This window comes from Beta vulgaris, chromosome 1 (assembly GCF_026745355.1).
Source record: "Beta vulgaris subsp. vulgaris cultivar EL10 chromosome 1, EL10.2, whole genome shotgun sequence".
Classification (NCBI taxonomy): domain Eukaryota; kingdom Viridiplantae; phylum Streptophyta; class Magnoliopsida; order Caryophyllales; family Amaranthaceae; genus Beta; species Beta vulgaris.
In genome coordinates this window covers 60,747,987-60,766,782 of record NC_079202.1, presented here as the reverse complement: position 1 = coordinate 60,766,782, position 18,796 = coordinate 60,747,987, and the positions used below count along the sequence as shown (strand labels likewise).

General features: G+C 33.6%; 2 protein-coding genes across 3 annotated transcripts; one reads left to right on the top strand and one right to left on the bottom strand.

Annotated features, from left to right (window-relative positions):
- Window positions 1-908: 908 nt before the first annotated feature.
- LOC104885201 (hypothetical protein) lies at window positions 909-7,983 on the bottom strand. The gene is made up of 9 exons (XM_010669926.4): window positions 7,517-7,983; window positions 6,459-6,565; window positions 5,365-5,529; window positions 5,169-5,274; window positions 4,474-4,656; window positions 3,457-3,622; window positions 2,434-2,759; window positions 1,518-1,607; window positions 909-1,343 (listed from the first exon to the last, which is right to left on the bottom strand). Exons 2-9 carry the CDS (start codon window positions 6,471-6,473, stop codon window positions 1,279-1,281), a joined length of 1,116 nt encoding a protein of 371 aa, XP_010668228.1. The 5' UTR covers window positions 6,474-6,565; window positions 7,517-7,983; the 3' UTR covers window positions 909-1,278.
- A 1,795-nt stretch (window positions 7,984-9,778) lies between these two features.
- LOC104885327 (hypothetical protein) lies at window positions 9,779-13,311 on the top strand. 2 transcript variants are annotated; one of them, XM_010670074.4, is made up of 5 exons: window positions 9,779-10,127; window positions 10,222-10,257; window positions 10,345-10,515; window positions 11,511-11,608; window positions 12,814-13,311. In XM_010670074.4, the coding sequence occupies exons 1-5, from the start codon at window positions 9,885-9,887 to the stop codon at window positions 12,824-12,826; spliced, it is 561 nt and encodes a 186-aa protein (XP_010668376.2). In that variant the 5' UTR covers window positions 9,779-9,884; the 3' UTR covers window positions 12,827-13,311. The 2 variants fall into 2 exon arrangements, with proteins under 2 accessions (XP_010668376.2, XP_010668340.2); XM_010670038.3 differs by lacking the exon at window positions 11,511-11,608 and having other exon boundaries at window positions 9,795-10,127.
- The last annotated feature ends 5,485 nt before the right edge of the window (window positions 13,312-18,796 follow it).

Here is an 18,796-nt window from a genome sequence, read left to right as displayed (position 1 = left end):
TTTCAAACTTTAAGAATTTTTATGATTTTTTCAGTTTAAATGAATGAACCTTTGCATGGGAGCAAGATTAAGGTCTTTATAGTGTGGAACAATGGATGGAAAAAGATAAGAATCCATTTATTTGGACAACCTTTAGGCATGGGCTCAAGAAGAAACTTTGGTCTCTATGAGTTGTGGGCCCTCACATAAATTAAACCCATTGGGCCATGATCCATATGTTATTCCCAACAGAAAGTATTATCAACTTGTCATGCATCATTAGTCAATACTAGTTGTATTACTTGTATTACCGGATAATAACCTACAATAGATTATCTGGGAGATTCCCAACATTAGTGTTTTTTTTCCACAATAACAACATTTGTTTTTTCCATTTCTTAAAGAATTCTTTTTGATAGGAATTTGAGACTATTAATTAATTGTCCACAGCTAGACTCTTCTCTTTTTCTTAAAATCCTATAAATAATTTATTCTCCACGAAATACATGCATCATGCACGAGTGTATTATATGTATGATACACTCATACTAATTAATGCTCATTTGAAATTCTCCTTTTTCATACATTTTGTTCATTTGTATTATTTAATATGAGTAATGAGTGAGTAAGAAAGATAATCTTACATATACCATACTCACGTTACACTCGGATGTTGGATAAAATTTGTAATCTCCCACTGACATAAATTGATTCTGCTAGCCAGCCATGACATGGAGAACATTATCTTTGGTGTATATTTTGGACTTTGATTGTGAAAATCACACAGCAAATGAACTCTTTTTTTTTTAATACTGATTCTCAACACTCCTTAAAAGTTAAAACTGCTAAGTGCTAACTACAAGTCAAACTTGCTAATGCAATCTGCTAAAATTTCCGATTAAATTTTGCTAAAAATGGTAACAAGAAAATAATAAACAAACAGGTCATTTTCTCTTCTCAGGTTCTCATCACCACTGAATCTAACAAATTATACAAACTCAAACATTTATGAATGTCAATACTATAGATATATTGCACACCATCAACGAGATGGGAACTCAAAGTATAGCATCGTTATATTTCAAGATATAATTAGATTGGTATACAATACAGAACCAATGAACAGTCATCATCAAGTTCTTGTTAACATCTGACGACAGCTAATGAGTACATATATCAGTAGAAGGCAGACACATGTCCCCACTCTTTTCCCTTTCCGAAGTAAAAAATTTATGGTGTAGCGTCGAGAACTCAGCTTCATTTGTCTTATATTGGAGAAGGGACGGATCGAAATGTGGCTCAAGACTTCTCCTCATCGGATTGAGGAGGCGGTCCGGGGATTGAATCAACGAAAAACTCCTCCACTGAATAAAAAAGAGAGTAACTTCAAAGTAAACAAAGTTTTCTACTTCTTATATAAGCATTAACATATTGACAGTTGATTTGTAAAACGAATTGGCAGATTAGCTGATGCAGTTCAGTAAATGACAAAATAAATTTAACATGTTCAAGAAACAAGAAACAAATTCTCCAAATACCTAGGTCCTCATTATCTGGTGAATCGAGCAGGATATCAGAATCAGAAGGCAGAAAAGGCGAACCTGGATAATTTCCCAAAGGCCCAAGATCTGCAAAATTTCGAAGAGAATATAACAAACATATTGGGAAAGAGAGAGAAACAAAAACCAAAGGAATGTATCACCACTCATGGTTTCGAACAATAGTATCAAGCAAGTATATACGATAAGATCATTATGCAATAGTCATGTGACCAGTAATACGGAAAATGGTGACTGGACATGCCAGGAGTGTAATATGATTATACGAACAGCAGAAACTCTGCTAAAGATGAATTTTAGTAATAGTATCAAGCAAGTTTATACAAAAATATTAGCATCATTTCTATAGTTCGTCAAGGACATGTGCCAAGTAATTTGAAGAAGGTACATGTCACATGAGCAGATAAAAATCTAATTATATCCATTACTAGTTTGTCAACAATCAGATTCACAAATCAATTATTAAGTCAATGCTTCACTCTGGTGAAAAATTTGGTCCGTCTGTCAAGAACCACAAGTCAATAGATGCAACCTATAGTTAATACTGTTATACACATACAGAATCCTCCCTGAAGGATCAAGGGTGGGTAGATAATCTAATTTCACAATTTAACATTATGATTATCAAACATTACAAAAATATTTCATTCCACATTGGACACGAAAAAATGTGACTCGTTTGTAGATCTGGCAGGGTACTCCTCTGGTTGCCAACTGGGTTTGGACTTTGGAATAAAAATAACTTAAAGACTTACAAGTGATTTTGCTAGGGCTTGTAGCTGGTCTAATTCTCCATTCCAAGACCATTTCCCACATTTATTAGAATACTCTTTGAAACAAACAAAGATTAATGAACTACTAGAGGTATGAATTAGAAACAGGAAAAAAAAATCACCTCCCAAGTTTGATAAATCTGCTGTTAGATCAGAAAGGCTGAAATTCCAAGGAATTTGAGCCAAAGACCGCAGAGAATCTTTAGAATTTCCAGCTCCTCCATCAGAAGGAAGCTGCAACCCAATTGAACTTCCCACATCAGATTGAAATGCTGTATCCAGTGCTGAAGTATCTACTACCATCCCCGGAATTTCTGAAGCAGTGAACGGAAAATGCCCACTGGATGCCACTGAAGTTGGACTAATGGGCATTTCTGACATCGATGACATGCCACTGCTGGGTGGAATCACTGGTGCAGCTTCAGCTGAGCTACTTTCGATCACCATACTAGGGGAAAAAGAACAGTTTGTCAGCAGAACTTCACAAGACAATCTAAAAAAATAAAAAATGGAATATCTGTACTCTACAAGCACCACCAACTACACAGGCAAGTGAGCCACACCATTAGAATTCATTTAAAGATTACCAGTTCATATACTCATATACTTTTCCGCTATGCATTATGCAAGATGGTCACTTCCAAGTTGATTAATACATCCTAAACTAATTTAGAATCTGCTGCATACCGAGCTGATACTTCGCATGAAATTTAAGGATCCCAAGACTGCGTAAAAATTCTTTTTACCAGACAGAACCTAGGGGAAAATGGAACAGACAGGGAGTAGCACTAAGCCAAGTAATGTCACAAAAGAGAAGAAACTTTGCTTCACAGCCTGACAGAAGATGTAAGAAGTCAATATTGAAGGTGATATGTAGGTGCTAGTACTCAAAACCAGAGATGCTCGTCAACATTATGTTAACCCTAATGTTAAATGTGGGAAATCATCAATGCTAATATTGTCTCATTTACCTACAGAAGGAGATAACATTGAAAAACCAAAACACCACATATAGGTGGAGCAATCCATTCATTTTGGCTGATATAAAAGTATTGCACAGTCATCAAGACTAGTGAAAACAAAGGCTACTAATTGGTCAAGTTATGATAAGATACCAAATCTCAAAATATTGAAGAGACGCTTACTCATTTCCAGAATTCATCCTCATGGGTTGAAAATTACTGGGTGCAGGGACTCCATTAACCACATGACAGCTGGATATTCCATGGCTAATAGAATCAAGATGAGGTTGACCAGCGGCTGGAATTGGAGGTGGTTGTAGGACGGGGTATCCCATAGGCAAGTTGTTAACTGCAGTGCAAACGATTAGAAGTTACAAACCTAAAGCACAACGTTTAAAAACATTTTACTCCCTTCATCCTCAAACTTCAGTCAAACTTCCATTTGAGAATGTCCCAAGATACACGTCAACTTTCTATAAGAAGTATAATTGAGCACTTGAAAAATTATGGCAAATTGTGATTGGTTAAAAGGAAAAAGGAACTGCAAAGCAATATCAGATGTGATATTCCCTTAGTTTAAATTCACTTTTCCTACAAGAGTATTAATAAAGACAGAGGGAGGAAATTTTTTTATAGTGAAAGCGAGTATTAGAGCACACACAAGCAGCCGATAGACAACTATCCGGCGCTCCAGCCACTCACAAACACAAAGAATTTTAGAGAAAGAAATGAAGAAGGCTCCTTTCACTGCTCTAAAAAAGATTTTGAATGGGTAATTCAGATTCAACCTCTGTACCAATCTAGACTAGGTAAAGGTAAGGGTGCATACATCTAGATTTCTGCTACAAGGTGGTTGATGTCAAAAGGTATGAAACAAACATCTCAAAGTCTTCTCATCTCCAACTAGGTCATAAGTCATAAGACACTAGATGAATATCAAAAGGACCCAGGAATGAAGCTCCGTAACAGCAAAGTTCCAGAATGTTCATGGAGACATATGTGTTCTCTCAAAGTGATTCGTATTAAGTCCATAGGAAAGAGGAGCAAAAGTCTCATTGCTATAGGTTGCCAGGCAGGCAGTTCCAGCAGTAAAATAGAAGATTGCATTGTAACAAAGGCTCCCAACTGTCATTATAGTAAGGACATAGCAATCACAATGCACTTAACTTTGAGATCCTAGTCCCATTTTACGTATCTTACCCGGCATAGGATGTATTCCATTCTGGATAGGAGCCAAAGGAACTTTTGGAGGTACGGAATACTTCATTAGATGATATTGGTGTTCAAGAAGATGATTGAATAAAACAATCTGCTTCTTCAATTTAAGCCTTATGTAATAGGCCCTGAAAAAATCAGCATTTTCTTCCTCCAATTTCTGCCATACTGGTCAAATGAGTCGAAATAAAACTGATCAGAACTACAACATAAGAAGGCAGGTTCGGTTACCAGATAATGAATTCAAAACTCTTCTACATTTTTTAATTTTGATACGTGCAATTCCTTCGACACATAATAAAATGTCATGGACTCATCACTAACATGATCACACACAGACACGCAGCAAGACAATAAGAGGGAAGAAGAAGCTAATGGAAGCAAAAAGCAGCTGCACAAAATTGGGGAGCTGAGCATAAAGTTGTTATTATTTTTATTCACAATTACTTGTGTGCACAATTTCCTTGACAGAAGGTATATAAAAGAACTTCCATGTAAATGAATAATCTATATAACATCCATGAGAAATGATGTTATAAATGTCATTCTAGCACCATTTACACATGTCTATCAGTCAATCTAATTCATTCCCATTATAACTCCAGCAATTACTTTAAGCATTACTGAATTCGTTTACATAGTAAGCATTTCGAGAATTTGCAACTGATCACAGATCCTACCTAAAGTAGTGAATCCTGGATCAATCCTTGCACGATTTAAGAGGGTCTTAACCACCTCATCTCTATTCATATACAGTTGTAAGCACCGTTCTATTAAATTCTGGACCTGCAACAAATCATCACACATTTCCAAATGAACATGGCACATCTTCCAAATATAAAGAAACCAGAAAGGGACAAAAGCAGTTTGCCTCACAAGTTCAATATCTTCTCGAGAAACTTTGCGCCCATCGTTGCTTGAAACAGCAGCTGAACCTGAGTCAGGGACTGGAGCTTCTTGATTGTTGTTATTTTGTTGGTCACTTTGGGACTCATGAGAAACCTGGTTGTTCGACTGTCTTTCAGGAGTGGTTTGAGAGTCCTGCACATATATGTACAATTCAAGACTAAGGGAATCACATGATAGCGAAATAAGAGCACCAGTGCTAATGGTCATCACTAACAAATGCCAAATATATAAACCCTAAAAGCTACAAGAGCACGAATATAAACTTGACAACTGCACAATGATGGCATATTATCTATTAAAAAAAAGAATTAAAGAAAATCAAATGGTCGAGATAACACTGTACATATCAGTATATAATCTGACATCTGAAGGAGGGCTTCAGGGAGCTGCTGTGAGCCTTTCCAGCAATTGCCTAGAAAACACAAGAGCTTGTCGCCCTTGTAGAAGTAGACAGTGGCAAAACAAAACAGATACCATAAACCTTTTCTTATCCAATACTGTTTCTTCCAAGGACCTAAAAAGAAACAAGAGGAAAAAGGATGTTCTATATCTGCTCATGGAATGCTTGCAGAAACTGCTTAACAAAAACAAAAATCTGCAATGTGGTATTCGGGACAGTCGATAAATGTTTTGATTTTTATTTGTATTTTTGGAACTGCCTATAATTTTACCTCCAGGTAAGTACACTAGAAAGACAGACAGCACCCAAGAGGCAAGGATACAAGGTTTTACAATGGTGAGTTCTGATGCTAAACAATAAAGTACACGCGTTTGTTGGACTTGGTGCATTCACACAAACAATGTAACACTCCAGACAAGTTGAACTGAATGATATCAATGCACAAGTACAGAGAGAGTGGAGTGAAAAGATAGGGTAAACCAGAATTGTACAGGTTTAAGAGGTTGATGGCAAGCAGAGGAGTACACGGCAGCATGCTTGTTACTTTGACATACCACACATAGCACCACAATCAACGTTTACAGACCCAAACAATGTAAACCATTTCAGTTTCACTCCCGTTCAAATATGAGAATAATATAGAACAATAACGTAAACGCACCGGTGAGGTCTTCATTTCACTATATATATAACAGCCACATCTTGTTCTGTTTGGACAAAGCAAGTGCTATTCGATATCCAGGGGCACCAACATAAGAAAGACAGCAGCTGAAACACAAAAATTGGTAATGTATTAACATCAGCCATTTTACAACTTTTGTCCATGTGCAATTGGATAATATTGAACATACTATAGAACATTAAACACAATATAAACGAGCTAAAAGAAATTTGGAAAATGGAAGGAATATCTACATGTCACTATACCAGTGACCTTTTGTGAGCATATACTTTAGACCATGATTGCTAACATAAAGGATCTCTATGGCATGCCATAGTCATAACGCCCGACTAGGCGACTACCTCTTTTCCGAAATAGAAGGCACCATTTGACTTCTTAAGTCCAACCTTGTTAGCTTTGATCCTCCTTTCATATCACTATATAATTGTAACAACTAACAACCATAAAGGGATAATCTTCTGAAAATACTTAAAGTATTGGTAAACCAAAGGCTGAGGTTTGATCATATAAGATAAACATGGCCAATTACTTTGAAATGTAGCTAGTAACTTTACTCTTATTAGTCTCATTACTGATTCCATTCAAGCTAACAGTTCATCAATCCTCGACGAATATCAGCATAACGAATAAACAACTTCAAACGACAACTCTCTTGCTATATTACATAATACAGTATGAAAGAACATAAACAATCCTTCAAATCTCTACTAACAAATCCAGCCATCAGTAATTCACAAGTGTAAAACATAATTATCCCAGTATACTCTTAGTTAAAGCTACAACATTTACCCATATATCTATTAAAGTAGAAACACCATTATGGAACAACTAATCATCAAATTCACCCCTAATTACACACTAACATTGAAGCAGATAACTAAACAACAACAATGCACAAAGTTAACAAATTTCATTCAAATCATATTGCAGAAAATTGTACCATAAACAGAAAAACTCAAACTAAACTGCAAATTAAACCCAATTAGCAACTATTCAGCTTATCGATGAGTTCAATACAAGATCTAGTAATAATTTACCTTAATTATTGCTTAAAATATCTGCAACCTTCAAAAATTTAGATAGTAAATGTAAATAATGAGTAATTAGAGCTTTTTAATCTGGAAAAAAGCGATGAAGTTTCGACAAATTTATAACTCAATATTGAGTAATAAAATCTAATATTAGAAAGAAGAACATCGAGATGGAAGAATTGAGTTTCCCAAAATAGTAATCTTAAAGAGTAGCTGAAAACGAAATTGAGAACTCAAAAAATAAAAAGAAAAATAAAAATTGTGGGAAGTTTGGGGGAAATTGAGTTAATATATAAAGTTAAAAAAGGACATTGATTGTGAAGGTAAAATAAAGATTAGGATGAAAAATACAAAAAAATACAAAAGAAAAAAGAAGTTATAGTTAGAAGGAAAGTCTTTTGGGGCTTTGACGCTGCAGAGGAGAGAGATGGAGTGTGGAGATGAGAATGATAGTGAGAGACTGAGAGTAGTTGAAAAAATGAAAATTACTCCTAGTATTTCGAAATATTATGATTTTCAAATGTACAATTTTGAAAAAAACTATTTATTACTTTTACTTTATAATAGTTAATCCATAAGACCATACATTTTCCGTTCTTTTTCAATTGTAATATCTTTCTTACCGTTTTTTTATTGGGTAGTATGTTCTTTATCACATCAATCTTTATATTTCCTATCTCACTTGTCTTCGCATGGGTTTCTAAAAAATGAGATGACAAAAGAGAAAGTTGTTATGAAATGGAGGAAGTATTAAGTATTAACTTTTGACATACACATTTTTATATGACCCTCTTGTGTTATGTATTATCTCCGTTTCAAATCAATCTACACACTTCATTTTGGGGAAGAACCAAGGAGAAAATGCAAAAGTATGAGAGATCAATTGAAAAGTGAGAAAAAAAAACTAAAAAGTGGATGACATGGGTGAGTGGAAAAAAAAATAGGAGAAAGTAGATGTGATATATTACCAAAAATAGAAAAAACAATAGTGTGTAGAATTAAAAAACAGACCAAAAAGGAAAGTGGGTAGGTTAAAAAGAAACTGAGGTAGTATTTATGTATATCAAAAGTATATATAGATGTGATACTATCAGATTTGCCTCTTTATATAATTTCACAATATTGACTTATAATGTTGACTTATGCATATTCGAATATATTACTGTTGAAAAATGTACATTGGCAAATATTTTAGATCCTTTGTGTGCAACTATTAGAAATAGGAGGAAGTGTAATAAAGTTGATATATTTAAAGTTTTGGAGTATAAAGTTAGAATTTTTTATCGAACAATATATGTGAAAACATATGGATGTCAATTAGCTAAATTGGTTAAAGTATTGGAGAGGTAGTATCTAAGACTTGAGATCAAATCTTATCTACATCATTTATCCTTGTGACTCTCTCAACACCAAAAAAAAAATATGTGAAAACTTAATAATTGTAATATGTTGGATACTTTGATATTGAGATTTTGATAAGCAAATTTTTTCATAAAGAAAAATGATAATTAGGATTGAGGATATTTAGGTGTGATAAGGTTTTATTTGTCTCTTTTGCATTCATAATTATCCTTATGTATGGGATGCTCTAAAATTTACACCAATAACAATCTCTTATTATTAAATCAAGATGCACAATTCCAATAAACTTATCTAACTTATTGTCTTATGTGGGGCTACTCTTATCCAACAATTTCAATCAACAACACTTACATTCTATATTTATAACATTTTTACAATTCATAAAATATCATTTTTCTATATTGAATTAATGTAAATATTATGAAAAAATAACTTTTTCTTTAGAGCTTACCAAACTAGAACCTTTGATGACATATTTTTCCTTTGGATTTCTATTGTACTCGAAAATGAATTTATATTTCCTTCATTTCATATTAATACTTAAACATTTATCTAATCAGATTTTTCCAACACATAACTTTAATTATAAAACTGATATTTTGAAATTATATATCGAGCTGAATCTAACCACATTTTATATAACTTTTTTTTATATTTTGAACTTACAAAATTTCGTCCGATAAATATCAATAAATAGTGTAAAAATCAAAAAATTCGAAGATTTTCAAATGAAGAAAGTACTTATAATTTAACATACCACCCTGGGCACACATTAGAGGAAACAAAGACAACATGGAATTCTCCACACTAACCAAAAGACATAACATCTTAGTCCTTAGAGACTCAGACCAAACATAATTAGGCCCAGTAGGTCAACCCTAACAGAACTAGAAGTCTAGAACCACATGTGGTCTAATATGTTAGCCGAAGAAAGTACAGTACTTATTTTGGAAGAAAAACTGAGTATTCCAAAGAAAAAAGAAAAGAAAAAGTTGATCTGGGTTCTAGAGAAATGTTGTCTGCTGGTGTCACAGCTTCACCACTGCACTCAACTCCACTCCTAAACCATAAACTGTCACCTTCATTCATCAACCTCTTTCAAAAAATCAATGAAAAACCCAATTTTACTGGTAAATTTATACAACCCACTAACAATATTCTCTCAAAATCAATAAAATTTCATGTGAAATCCTCTTCTAGCACCCAAGGGTTTGGTTCATCAGACCAAATTCTCCCTCCTGAAGAACAACAACAGGTTTTTTTTTTCTCTCTTTCTCTCTCCTATAGCTGCTAACATTGTGTATTATTTTCCCAAAATTGATTTCATGGCATAGTTTATTCTGTTTTAGGATCAAACAAATGTGGGATTTTGGCAGAAATGGAAGGTAAATCTCATACTTACTTCTATATGCTTGATAAACAATATTTGTTGTTATAGATTTGATCTTTATGTGAAAATTTTGGAAAATTAGGCAAATTCAGCAGAAATGAGTGCAAAACTAGCAAAGCTTGGACTAGCAGCTGTGCTTGCTTATGGGTTGTTTGATGGAGTCACTTACACCACTTTCTTTGTCATGTCTTTCCTTGGTTATGAGAAGAGTACTGGCAATAACCCTGCTGCTAATCTCAACGCTTTAATTGGGGTATTTCCTAAACTAGATTTGTTATTTAGTCTGTCCCTTGTTTGGTATTGCTTGTGTTCTAATTAATGTGTTTAATTATGTTAAAAGCCTCACTTTTGAAAACTGTATTTGTGAACTGTTGGAAGATATCTGTTTATTACTCATACTTCTTCATGAATTTCATCTTATCTCAGATTTTGCCCGTTTGGGTGTTGAACTGAATAGGGAGTGTGACTAATTATTTGTGTTAGTTCTTGTTGAGGATGTTGTGACTTGTGATGTGTTGTGAATTTGTGTTGAGTGTTACTTACCTGCTTGTCAACATACTCCTAATGGAGTTGTTTGGTTCATGTGATTATGGTATGAGGTATGGGTTTCGAATAAGCAAAACCCATACCTAGTGTTTGTTTAATAAATAGATAGATTTAAAACCCATATATCAAACCCATAAGGTATGGGGTTTAGATATCCAAGTGGGGAGGTGGGTATGACTCATACCAATACCTCTAGGTATAAAATAAAAGAAACATTTCATTCCCAAATTAAGCCAAACACATTATATTATGTATCAAGTTCCAAACCTATACCATCTTGATTTTCATTCTTGATTCCAAACCCATACCACCATATGAACCAAACGTCCCCTTAGTGTTCTGACACCATATTTTAGCTTTCTCGGAAACAATGTAGTGGTTCTTTTACACATCACTACATGATCAGAAGCTACCAACTCTGTCTTGTACATAGTAGTAGTTTGGAAGTATTCAGGGTTTTTGATTCCTCAACGAGTTTATGTAAGATTGTGATTTTATAGTCTAATGCGTCATCACTTAGATCCTTATTGCACTTCTAATCTTCTATAGTGCTACATGAACAGTAAAGCTCATATTAATAAGTGAAAACCTATCCTACATGCATAGAAAATGTGAAGAAGTTTTTCATTTTCGTACCAGTAGTCCTACATAACTACTTTTCGCTACTGCTATAAAGGTTGAGGTTTCAGTTTGCTACTTCAGATCTTCACTCGAGATGGGACGAGAAGGAACATCGCGTTCGGGTTCTCAATCCACCGTGCCCAAATAGAGAATATATTTGTGGCCATAACTGAGCTTGGGTCAGGTTCTTCAATCTCTCGAGTCCTTTGCAGAGTTCTGGTCACCCTGTTAGGTTTATGACAGACCGCTGATAATATTTGTTTCAGTGTTTCTTTAGTTTCTGTTGGTAATTATATTTGATAATAAAAGACAAAATATCGATCATAGTGGCTAGTGAACAATTGATCCGCATTTACAGTTTCTGAAATAGTCTGCCAAAAATAAAAGGTACTAGGAAGTCAGGAGAACGAAAGCTGAAATCAGGAATTATTTGAACACTAGAACTGAAACTTCTAGTGAGGCACATGTTCATGTCTGGTACCTTTGTACAACGGGAATCAGGTTACTAATTAGGACTGTAGGTTAAACCAGTTGCTCACTTTTGATCTCTCTCTACATTCCCTTGTTTGGTATAGCTCCTCACTATGCCAGATGAGTTCTGACGTAGTATAGACTAGTTTAGTTTCTGACATTGTATGGCCTGAAAATAGAGAAGTATGCTGATAAACCAAACACAAACGCCAACCCATCCTGTTTTACCTGAGAGGAACACCATGGACGGTTGAAGTGAGAGTCAAAGCAAATTGAACTCTTTGACATACTTTCAAGAATTCTTCATATATGGCCATACGTTGATTTACTTCTTAGCTAATTCTAACTATACAGAAGTTCGAAATTCAGATTATTCATGTCTTAGAATTGCAAATTACATCATGAGCTAGAATCTCTAATCTTCTTCATCAATGTAATCAATATGGCATGCTAGAATTCTGTCAGACTTTGAAAAATCATTCATTGGATTATTCCTCAGAATTGTTATGCTGCTAATTTCACTTGACTCCTGAGAATCTATCCATCAATCAAACTTTTCTACCACCCCTAATGGCTGATATCGAAAAAAATGAAACCCCACATAGTGATTGTATTTTAGAATCCAATCATCCTTTTTCCCCAATGATCCCCTTTATCTAGGAGGATACCCATTTTAGTTTTACCCCAATATACATAATCATGAAGCCCCCTATGCATGGGCTCCTATACTGCATGACTGTCATATCTCGACTGATAGCACCTCACTACCAGTAGTTGCTTTTGCAAATTTTATGTTCCAAGTGAATGTTCATGTACCCTGCTGATTTTGGTTATCGAAGTTAAGGACCTGGTATGAATCCACTGTAACAGTGTGTAATGCTTTTTGAATCCTCACGAGAGTCTCATATTCCAGATTGTTCTCTTGATGTGGGCTGGAAACAACGTCACAAGACCCTTTCGAGTGGCAGGGGCGGCAGCACTAGCTCCAGTTATTGACAAAGGTTTAAGGAAGATCCAAAAAGCTTTGAATCTACCCAGTCTTGTTTATGCTTTTTCCCTTGTGGTGGGTATTGTTGCTACATCTTGTTTTACAGTTATAGGCTTGCTTATTCTATCAAGATGGGGAAAATAAATTTTGAAGTTGGAGCATGCAGCTGAGGTGAAGCTGCCTTTGGCTAGTATGGACTGTAATTTTTGAGTGGAGTGGAGTGGAGCATGACAGAATCATCTCAATTTTTGCAAATTTCACTTGTATAGCTCGATGAAGGTCCTTAACTAGTATGGACTATGTACTGATGTAAACCCTCAATTATTTTCATCATTTGTGATTTATGCATAAGGAAAAACATAGTCACTGAGATGTTAAATTCGTTTCAACATATATTTTTAAAATATCTACTTTATTTACTTATTTATTGTTAGATAGTTTAATGGCCAAAGTTGTTTGTTGGCAAAAGTGAAAGTCAAAACATGTAGATAATAAAGAAAGAGAATTAAGGTGAAGAAAACACATCTTTAGAATTGCTTTAATTCCTTTAAATCCTTTTTTCATATTTAAAAAAAATTAATGTTCAAATTTAAGTCAAATTAATCATCTCCAAAATTCACAATTACAAAATGCAATTATGTTATCATTGTATTATCGTTATTGTTATAGGATGATTCTTCAACCTTCAACCAAAATCAGATCAAACTAGATATGATCACATTATTTCAAGTAAAAGTACAAAGACATATATTGTTGGTATTATATACCTCTAATGAGTTTAATATTTTCTCTTTAACAAATCTGACCTTGAGTTACATAAACATACACTAACTCTAATTTTCTTGATTTTTGACATTGATTCCTTGCATTAAGTTATGTAGGTTAAAGAGAGCCACTCCCCCTCTCTTTTTCTAAAACCCTAGCATCCCCTATTCCTTCTTCATCAATTAGGGATTGTCATGGATGATTTCATCTATCATAAGCTCCTTTTCCCCTTTTATTTCAGTTTTTAGTTCATTTTCTTGTTTTGTTGAATTTTAGTACTCTCTATGAGATTTTCTTCAAACCCTGTTATGAGGTGTTTAGTCTCAATAACAAGTTTTTAGTCTCAGTTGTGGAGATCTCCCTCTCCCCTATAGGAGTTGTGAGTATGCCTTTTTTTGTGTTTAGGTATGAGAAATTATTCTCATTGGTTGAAGTTCGAGACTCAACATTAAGGTATTGGAATCTCGGATGCAGTTAACCTGCCTCGATTAAGAATGCTCTTCCCAAACTATGTCGGAATGATAGACTTTCTCGTCAATAGCGGTTTGATTCAGCAAATACAAGGGAGCAACGCTGTATTGTACGATCTGGTTCATTGTAGTTTTTCAAAGACGGATTTGATTTAATCTTGTTTAATCATATTTTAGTTTTTTTTAATATCTATTGTAGATGTCGTTTGACCTTCAATTAATAAAATTTCTCTTTTAATAAAAAGTTATGTTCGCTAAGTATTCAGCTAATCACACTTCATTTGCATGTTACACAAAATCTTAAGAAGCATATGAAATTTACCAATGTACATATGCTCGAAACGTGCTTAACAGACCATCAATCCATCACCCATGAGGCCATGATGCATTAATGCCTAGCTAAAAGAAATGTTGTGGTGCGAGTTGCGACATAAGTGACCTACAAATGAAAATATAACAGGAACAGAGTGATCAATCTGATCATGGTTAAAATTAACTTCAGAAATTAAACTAAACTTGCTTTATTAAAAAAGTAACTTTAACCAGTTCAACTTACTGTCATTCAAGTGGAATTCCACAGCATAAATCACACGAACTTTTAGAAAAGTATACCATAGAAATTAAATTATTACAATAAGTTAGTTTGAAATGTCCATATCAATCATTAGGTAAAGTAGCATCTCCTAACTTCCAATGCTTTGTATAAGCACAACATACCGGTATTGTAGGCTTGATGCTCTTATAGATAAAGGAATTTTCAATTATTGCATCCAAAAGCCAGTTATACTGTGTAGTGTGTAGTGTGTAGTGTGTAGTGTGTAGTGTGTAGTGTGTACTGTAATATTTCTCTTCTTTTCCACATATTTCGGCCATATCCGACAATGAACTTGTTAGCTGATCGTGTGAGTGTTTGGTAAATAGTTTATAGGCGATTTATAAATTATTAGAATAGACGGTCTCATTTTAATATAAAATAAGATTAATTTAATATTGAATTTTTCTAACAAGTCCATTACATTTCACTGTAACCTAACACTATTATAGGTATTCCTTTTCTTCTCCTTTCTTTGTTTTCTTGATTCTCGAACTACAACAGACAATTTCAAAAAATAACTCGATAGTCTTACGAAACGAATTAAACTAGTCACTAAATGGATTAAACTAGTCACTCAATGGGTTAAAGAATATCATTACTGAATCAATTAAACTAGTCACGAAATAGATTACATTGGTTCCTAAATAGATTAAACTAGTCACAATATTAAAAAAGATGGCATATTCTCTCCTTAATATTGGCTTGGACCGTGCCTAATTTTAAATTAAAAGTAGACGTTCTCTTATAATTCCAATTGTAGGTAATTATATTTTCATTTAATTGTCATTTCACCTTAATATTTCCAATTTTCTCTCACCAAAAAGCTCCTTCCACTATCTTTTCTAAAATCAGAGGTTTGGGTCAAAAAGCTCCTACAGTTGTCTATATTAGGCAATCCTCTAATGTAGGTTAAAACAAGGCCAATTTTTTTGTATTATTTCCTCCCATAATTTTGTGTGAGCATCCACAATATATACTCCCTTCCTCTGTTTCTTTCTTATTTCTATAAATAATGTGGGAAGGAGTCAAGTGGATTGGGTTAGTAATAAGATAAATGGGTAGGTGGATTTAATATATTAAGGGAGACCTATTAGGCTGGACATCTATGGTAAATAAATGATTAATATTAGGTGGGTAGAGAAGGTAGTGACTAGTGAGGTCCATTAAGTGGGACATTTGGGGGATAAAATGAAGAAAAATAAGAAAATAAGCTATTGTAAATCTAAAATATAAAAAGAATATTCCAAACAAGAATATTTCAAATAAAGATTTTGTCCAAATCTCAATTTTCACATTTTCTTAATCTAGTATTAGGTTAGGTGCTCGAGAGTTGAGGAAGAAAATAAGATGATCCTTATCACTAAAAAACCATATTTGAAAAGATTCAGACTCAACAGTTTTAAGATTTAAGATAAGAGTCTTGTCAAGTGATCAAAGACTATTTGGTAAAAGAATACCCTAATATGAAAAGTTAAAACAACAAATAATAATGAAGTAATTGAGTATTAAGTTTTGAATTGTAATTTGTAGTATTTTGAACAAATTTATCTTGATGATAAGGTAGTATAGAAAGAAAACAAACTATTATCACTTAAGGAATCAATAAAGTAGACTCATGAATATGTCCAAGAAATGGACTTAAACAAAAGGTATAGAAAATTTTGTAAAAAAGAGAGTGTATTAGGTGATCGTTTGTCTGAATGAAAATATGTGTGTATGTGTTTCTTATATGAGAATATGAGAATAGTGGAATGATAATGAAGATATAATTTTTTATCAACTTGTACAAGTGGACAAGTATAATGAACACAAAAAAAAACGATTTTTTCACCAAGAGTTTTCAAAAAATTAACGTGGTACCTTCTAAGCTTTTAAAATATATGGAGTACCCCTAAATTTCAAACTAATACACCCAAATATCCTTAATGACTAACGACAATAATTGGTCGAGTACCATCCATCTAAAGACAATGTGGAGGAAAAACACTAATTATTGGAGTAAAATCAGAGACCAAGCATTGCATGTGGCTGAATGGGATGGTTGGAATCTTGTATAAGTGCTCTTACTTAAGTGTTTCTATTAGTGTTTAACTTTAATAAAGCTCCAAAACAACTGACAATACTACTTGTCGAACAACAAAAGCATAAATCAAATTAGCATATGGGTTTCTTTGTACTCAAAAACACCATCTTATACCATAAAATTTGAAGATTGATTTAAATAAAGGAATGATTATGAGGTGATGGCTCACTAGCTATAATCTTGTCCAGAAGGATTATGACGATTGGCTATTTTTGGAAAGCTACTACAATTCTCTTATTTAGCCAAGTGTATAGGATGGGTTGTTTGAAACATGACTTTTTGCCAACTTATAATGGCTGGCTTTAAACTTGTTAATCTAGTCAATCAATCAAACTACTAATAATAAAAATGTAAATGACATTCTCATTGGCTAACTCTTTCTAGACACAAATCAAACAAGTGTTTAATTTTGACTATTGGCCTTTTCATTTGTTTTGGCCAAAAACATGTTATATCGTTTCTGTTGGAAAAAAAACTTAGACTTAACTCCTAATTTGAGGGACAGCCTAAAACATCTTTATGGATGATTAGGAGAGAAATCAATACAATAGGGAGGGAACCAATACAAAAGGGAAGGATAGTCGTGCACCTTCCTAACCATATAGTCCGCTAGCTTGTGAGTACTGAAAAGCTATTTATCATTTGACTAAATCTTATGATTTATTTTTGGTAATAAAAGAAAAGAACTATATATAAGTGATATATAGTTTTTTTTATGCATATTACAAATGCTGATACTATGTATGAGTGTCAGAAAAATCTCACAATGTAGTTTAATGATCAATTTTGAAAAAAAAAACCCCAAATCAAACAATTGTTCATAGTTTAATAGATATCAAATCGAGCATTAACAAGTGCAAAAGTCAAATTGTTATGGAGGTTGACTTTGGTATTGTTTGATTTGCAGTTTAACCACAATCTTGATCTTAATATGTTACATTACCGCAAGTTAATTTTTCTAATGTGGACATAATTACATAAAGAAACTATGAATTATAGACTATTCTTTCTATCCTTTCTCTCTTTTCAATTTATGAGGTGGAATCGGTTTTTAATGGTGCCAGGTGAATTACATAGACTGATAGACAACCAAGTGTTGGCCCAGTAGTGATAGGAATTGGCTTTGGTAGGACGGACCCGTGTTCGAACCCCCGCGACACCCTTGGGAGAGGAATGGAACCTAACCATCCCGAACTTGACCTCGATCCGGATGTAACCCGAAGGGTGATTCGGGTGCAAACAAAAAAAAAAAAACATAGATTGATAGACACCCATGGGCCATGCTTGTATTCAAACTATTACCATTTAGGAACGTATTCCTTTTAAGTTCACATGCACCTGTTTTTGCTCTCTACTTCTTCTTTCTTCTTATGGATTACACTACTAAATATATTTGAGATAGATGGAGTATTTGGTAGCTAATGAGCTTTGAATTGTGGTACGTTGCCCATCTAACTCATACGTCATATATTAAAGAAATTATATGGTAAAGACTAAACTACTCGGACTAAGTTATATAGGCTTGTACAGCTTTAATTCTATGCCAACAAGCTAAAGAAATTTTGATGGCAAATTTAAAAAGTGTGTCCTTCTTGCCTAGAATAGATGAGACAGAAACATAGATCGATAAGCACAAGATGGAAGACTAAGATTGCGCTCTCGTCACCTTAAGAAATTAAGTTTTATTTTTTAAAGTAAGATAAGTTTAGTTCAGTTCATGTAAGTTCTACATCTTATAAGATATTTCGATAAATTTTAATAAGTTCATATATATTAGTTCATATATTTCACATAAGTTCATTTAAGACAAGTTCATAAAATTGGATTTTTTTTTTTTGAATTATATAGAGAACCAAGTTCAAGTGAGAAGACTTCTTCATGTGAAAAGTAAAAGGAGATTTAACTTTGATTGTAATGTAACTCTAACATAGAGAAACAAAAAAAAAGCAAACAAATTGCTATTGACTCAAATAATTTATAGCGTAACTCTAACTC

Coding starts and splice junctions, on each gene's coding strand:
- LOC104885327 (XM_010670038.3), top strand. CDS start 9,885: ATGTTGTCTGCTGGTGTCACAGCTTCACCACTGCACTCAACTCCACTC. Junction 10,128..10,221: donor CTCCTGAAGAACAACAACAG/GTTTTTTTTTTC, acceptor ATTCTGTTTTAG/GATCAAACAAATGTGGGATT. Junction 10,516..12,813: donor ATCTCAACGCTTTAATTGGG/GTATTTCCTAAA, acceptor CTCATATTCCAG/ATTGTTCTCTTGATGTGGGC.
- LOC104885201 (XM_010669926.4), bottom strand. Junction 3,623..4,473: donor TGGAATACATCCTATGCCGG/GTAAGATACGTA, acceptor TTTGCACTGCAG/TTAACAACTTGCCTATGGGA. Junction 2,760..3,456: donor AGGATGAATTCTGGAAATGA/GTAAGCGTCTCT, acceptor TTTTTCCCCTAG/TATGGTGATCGAAAGTAGCT.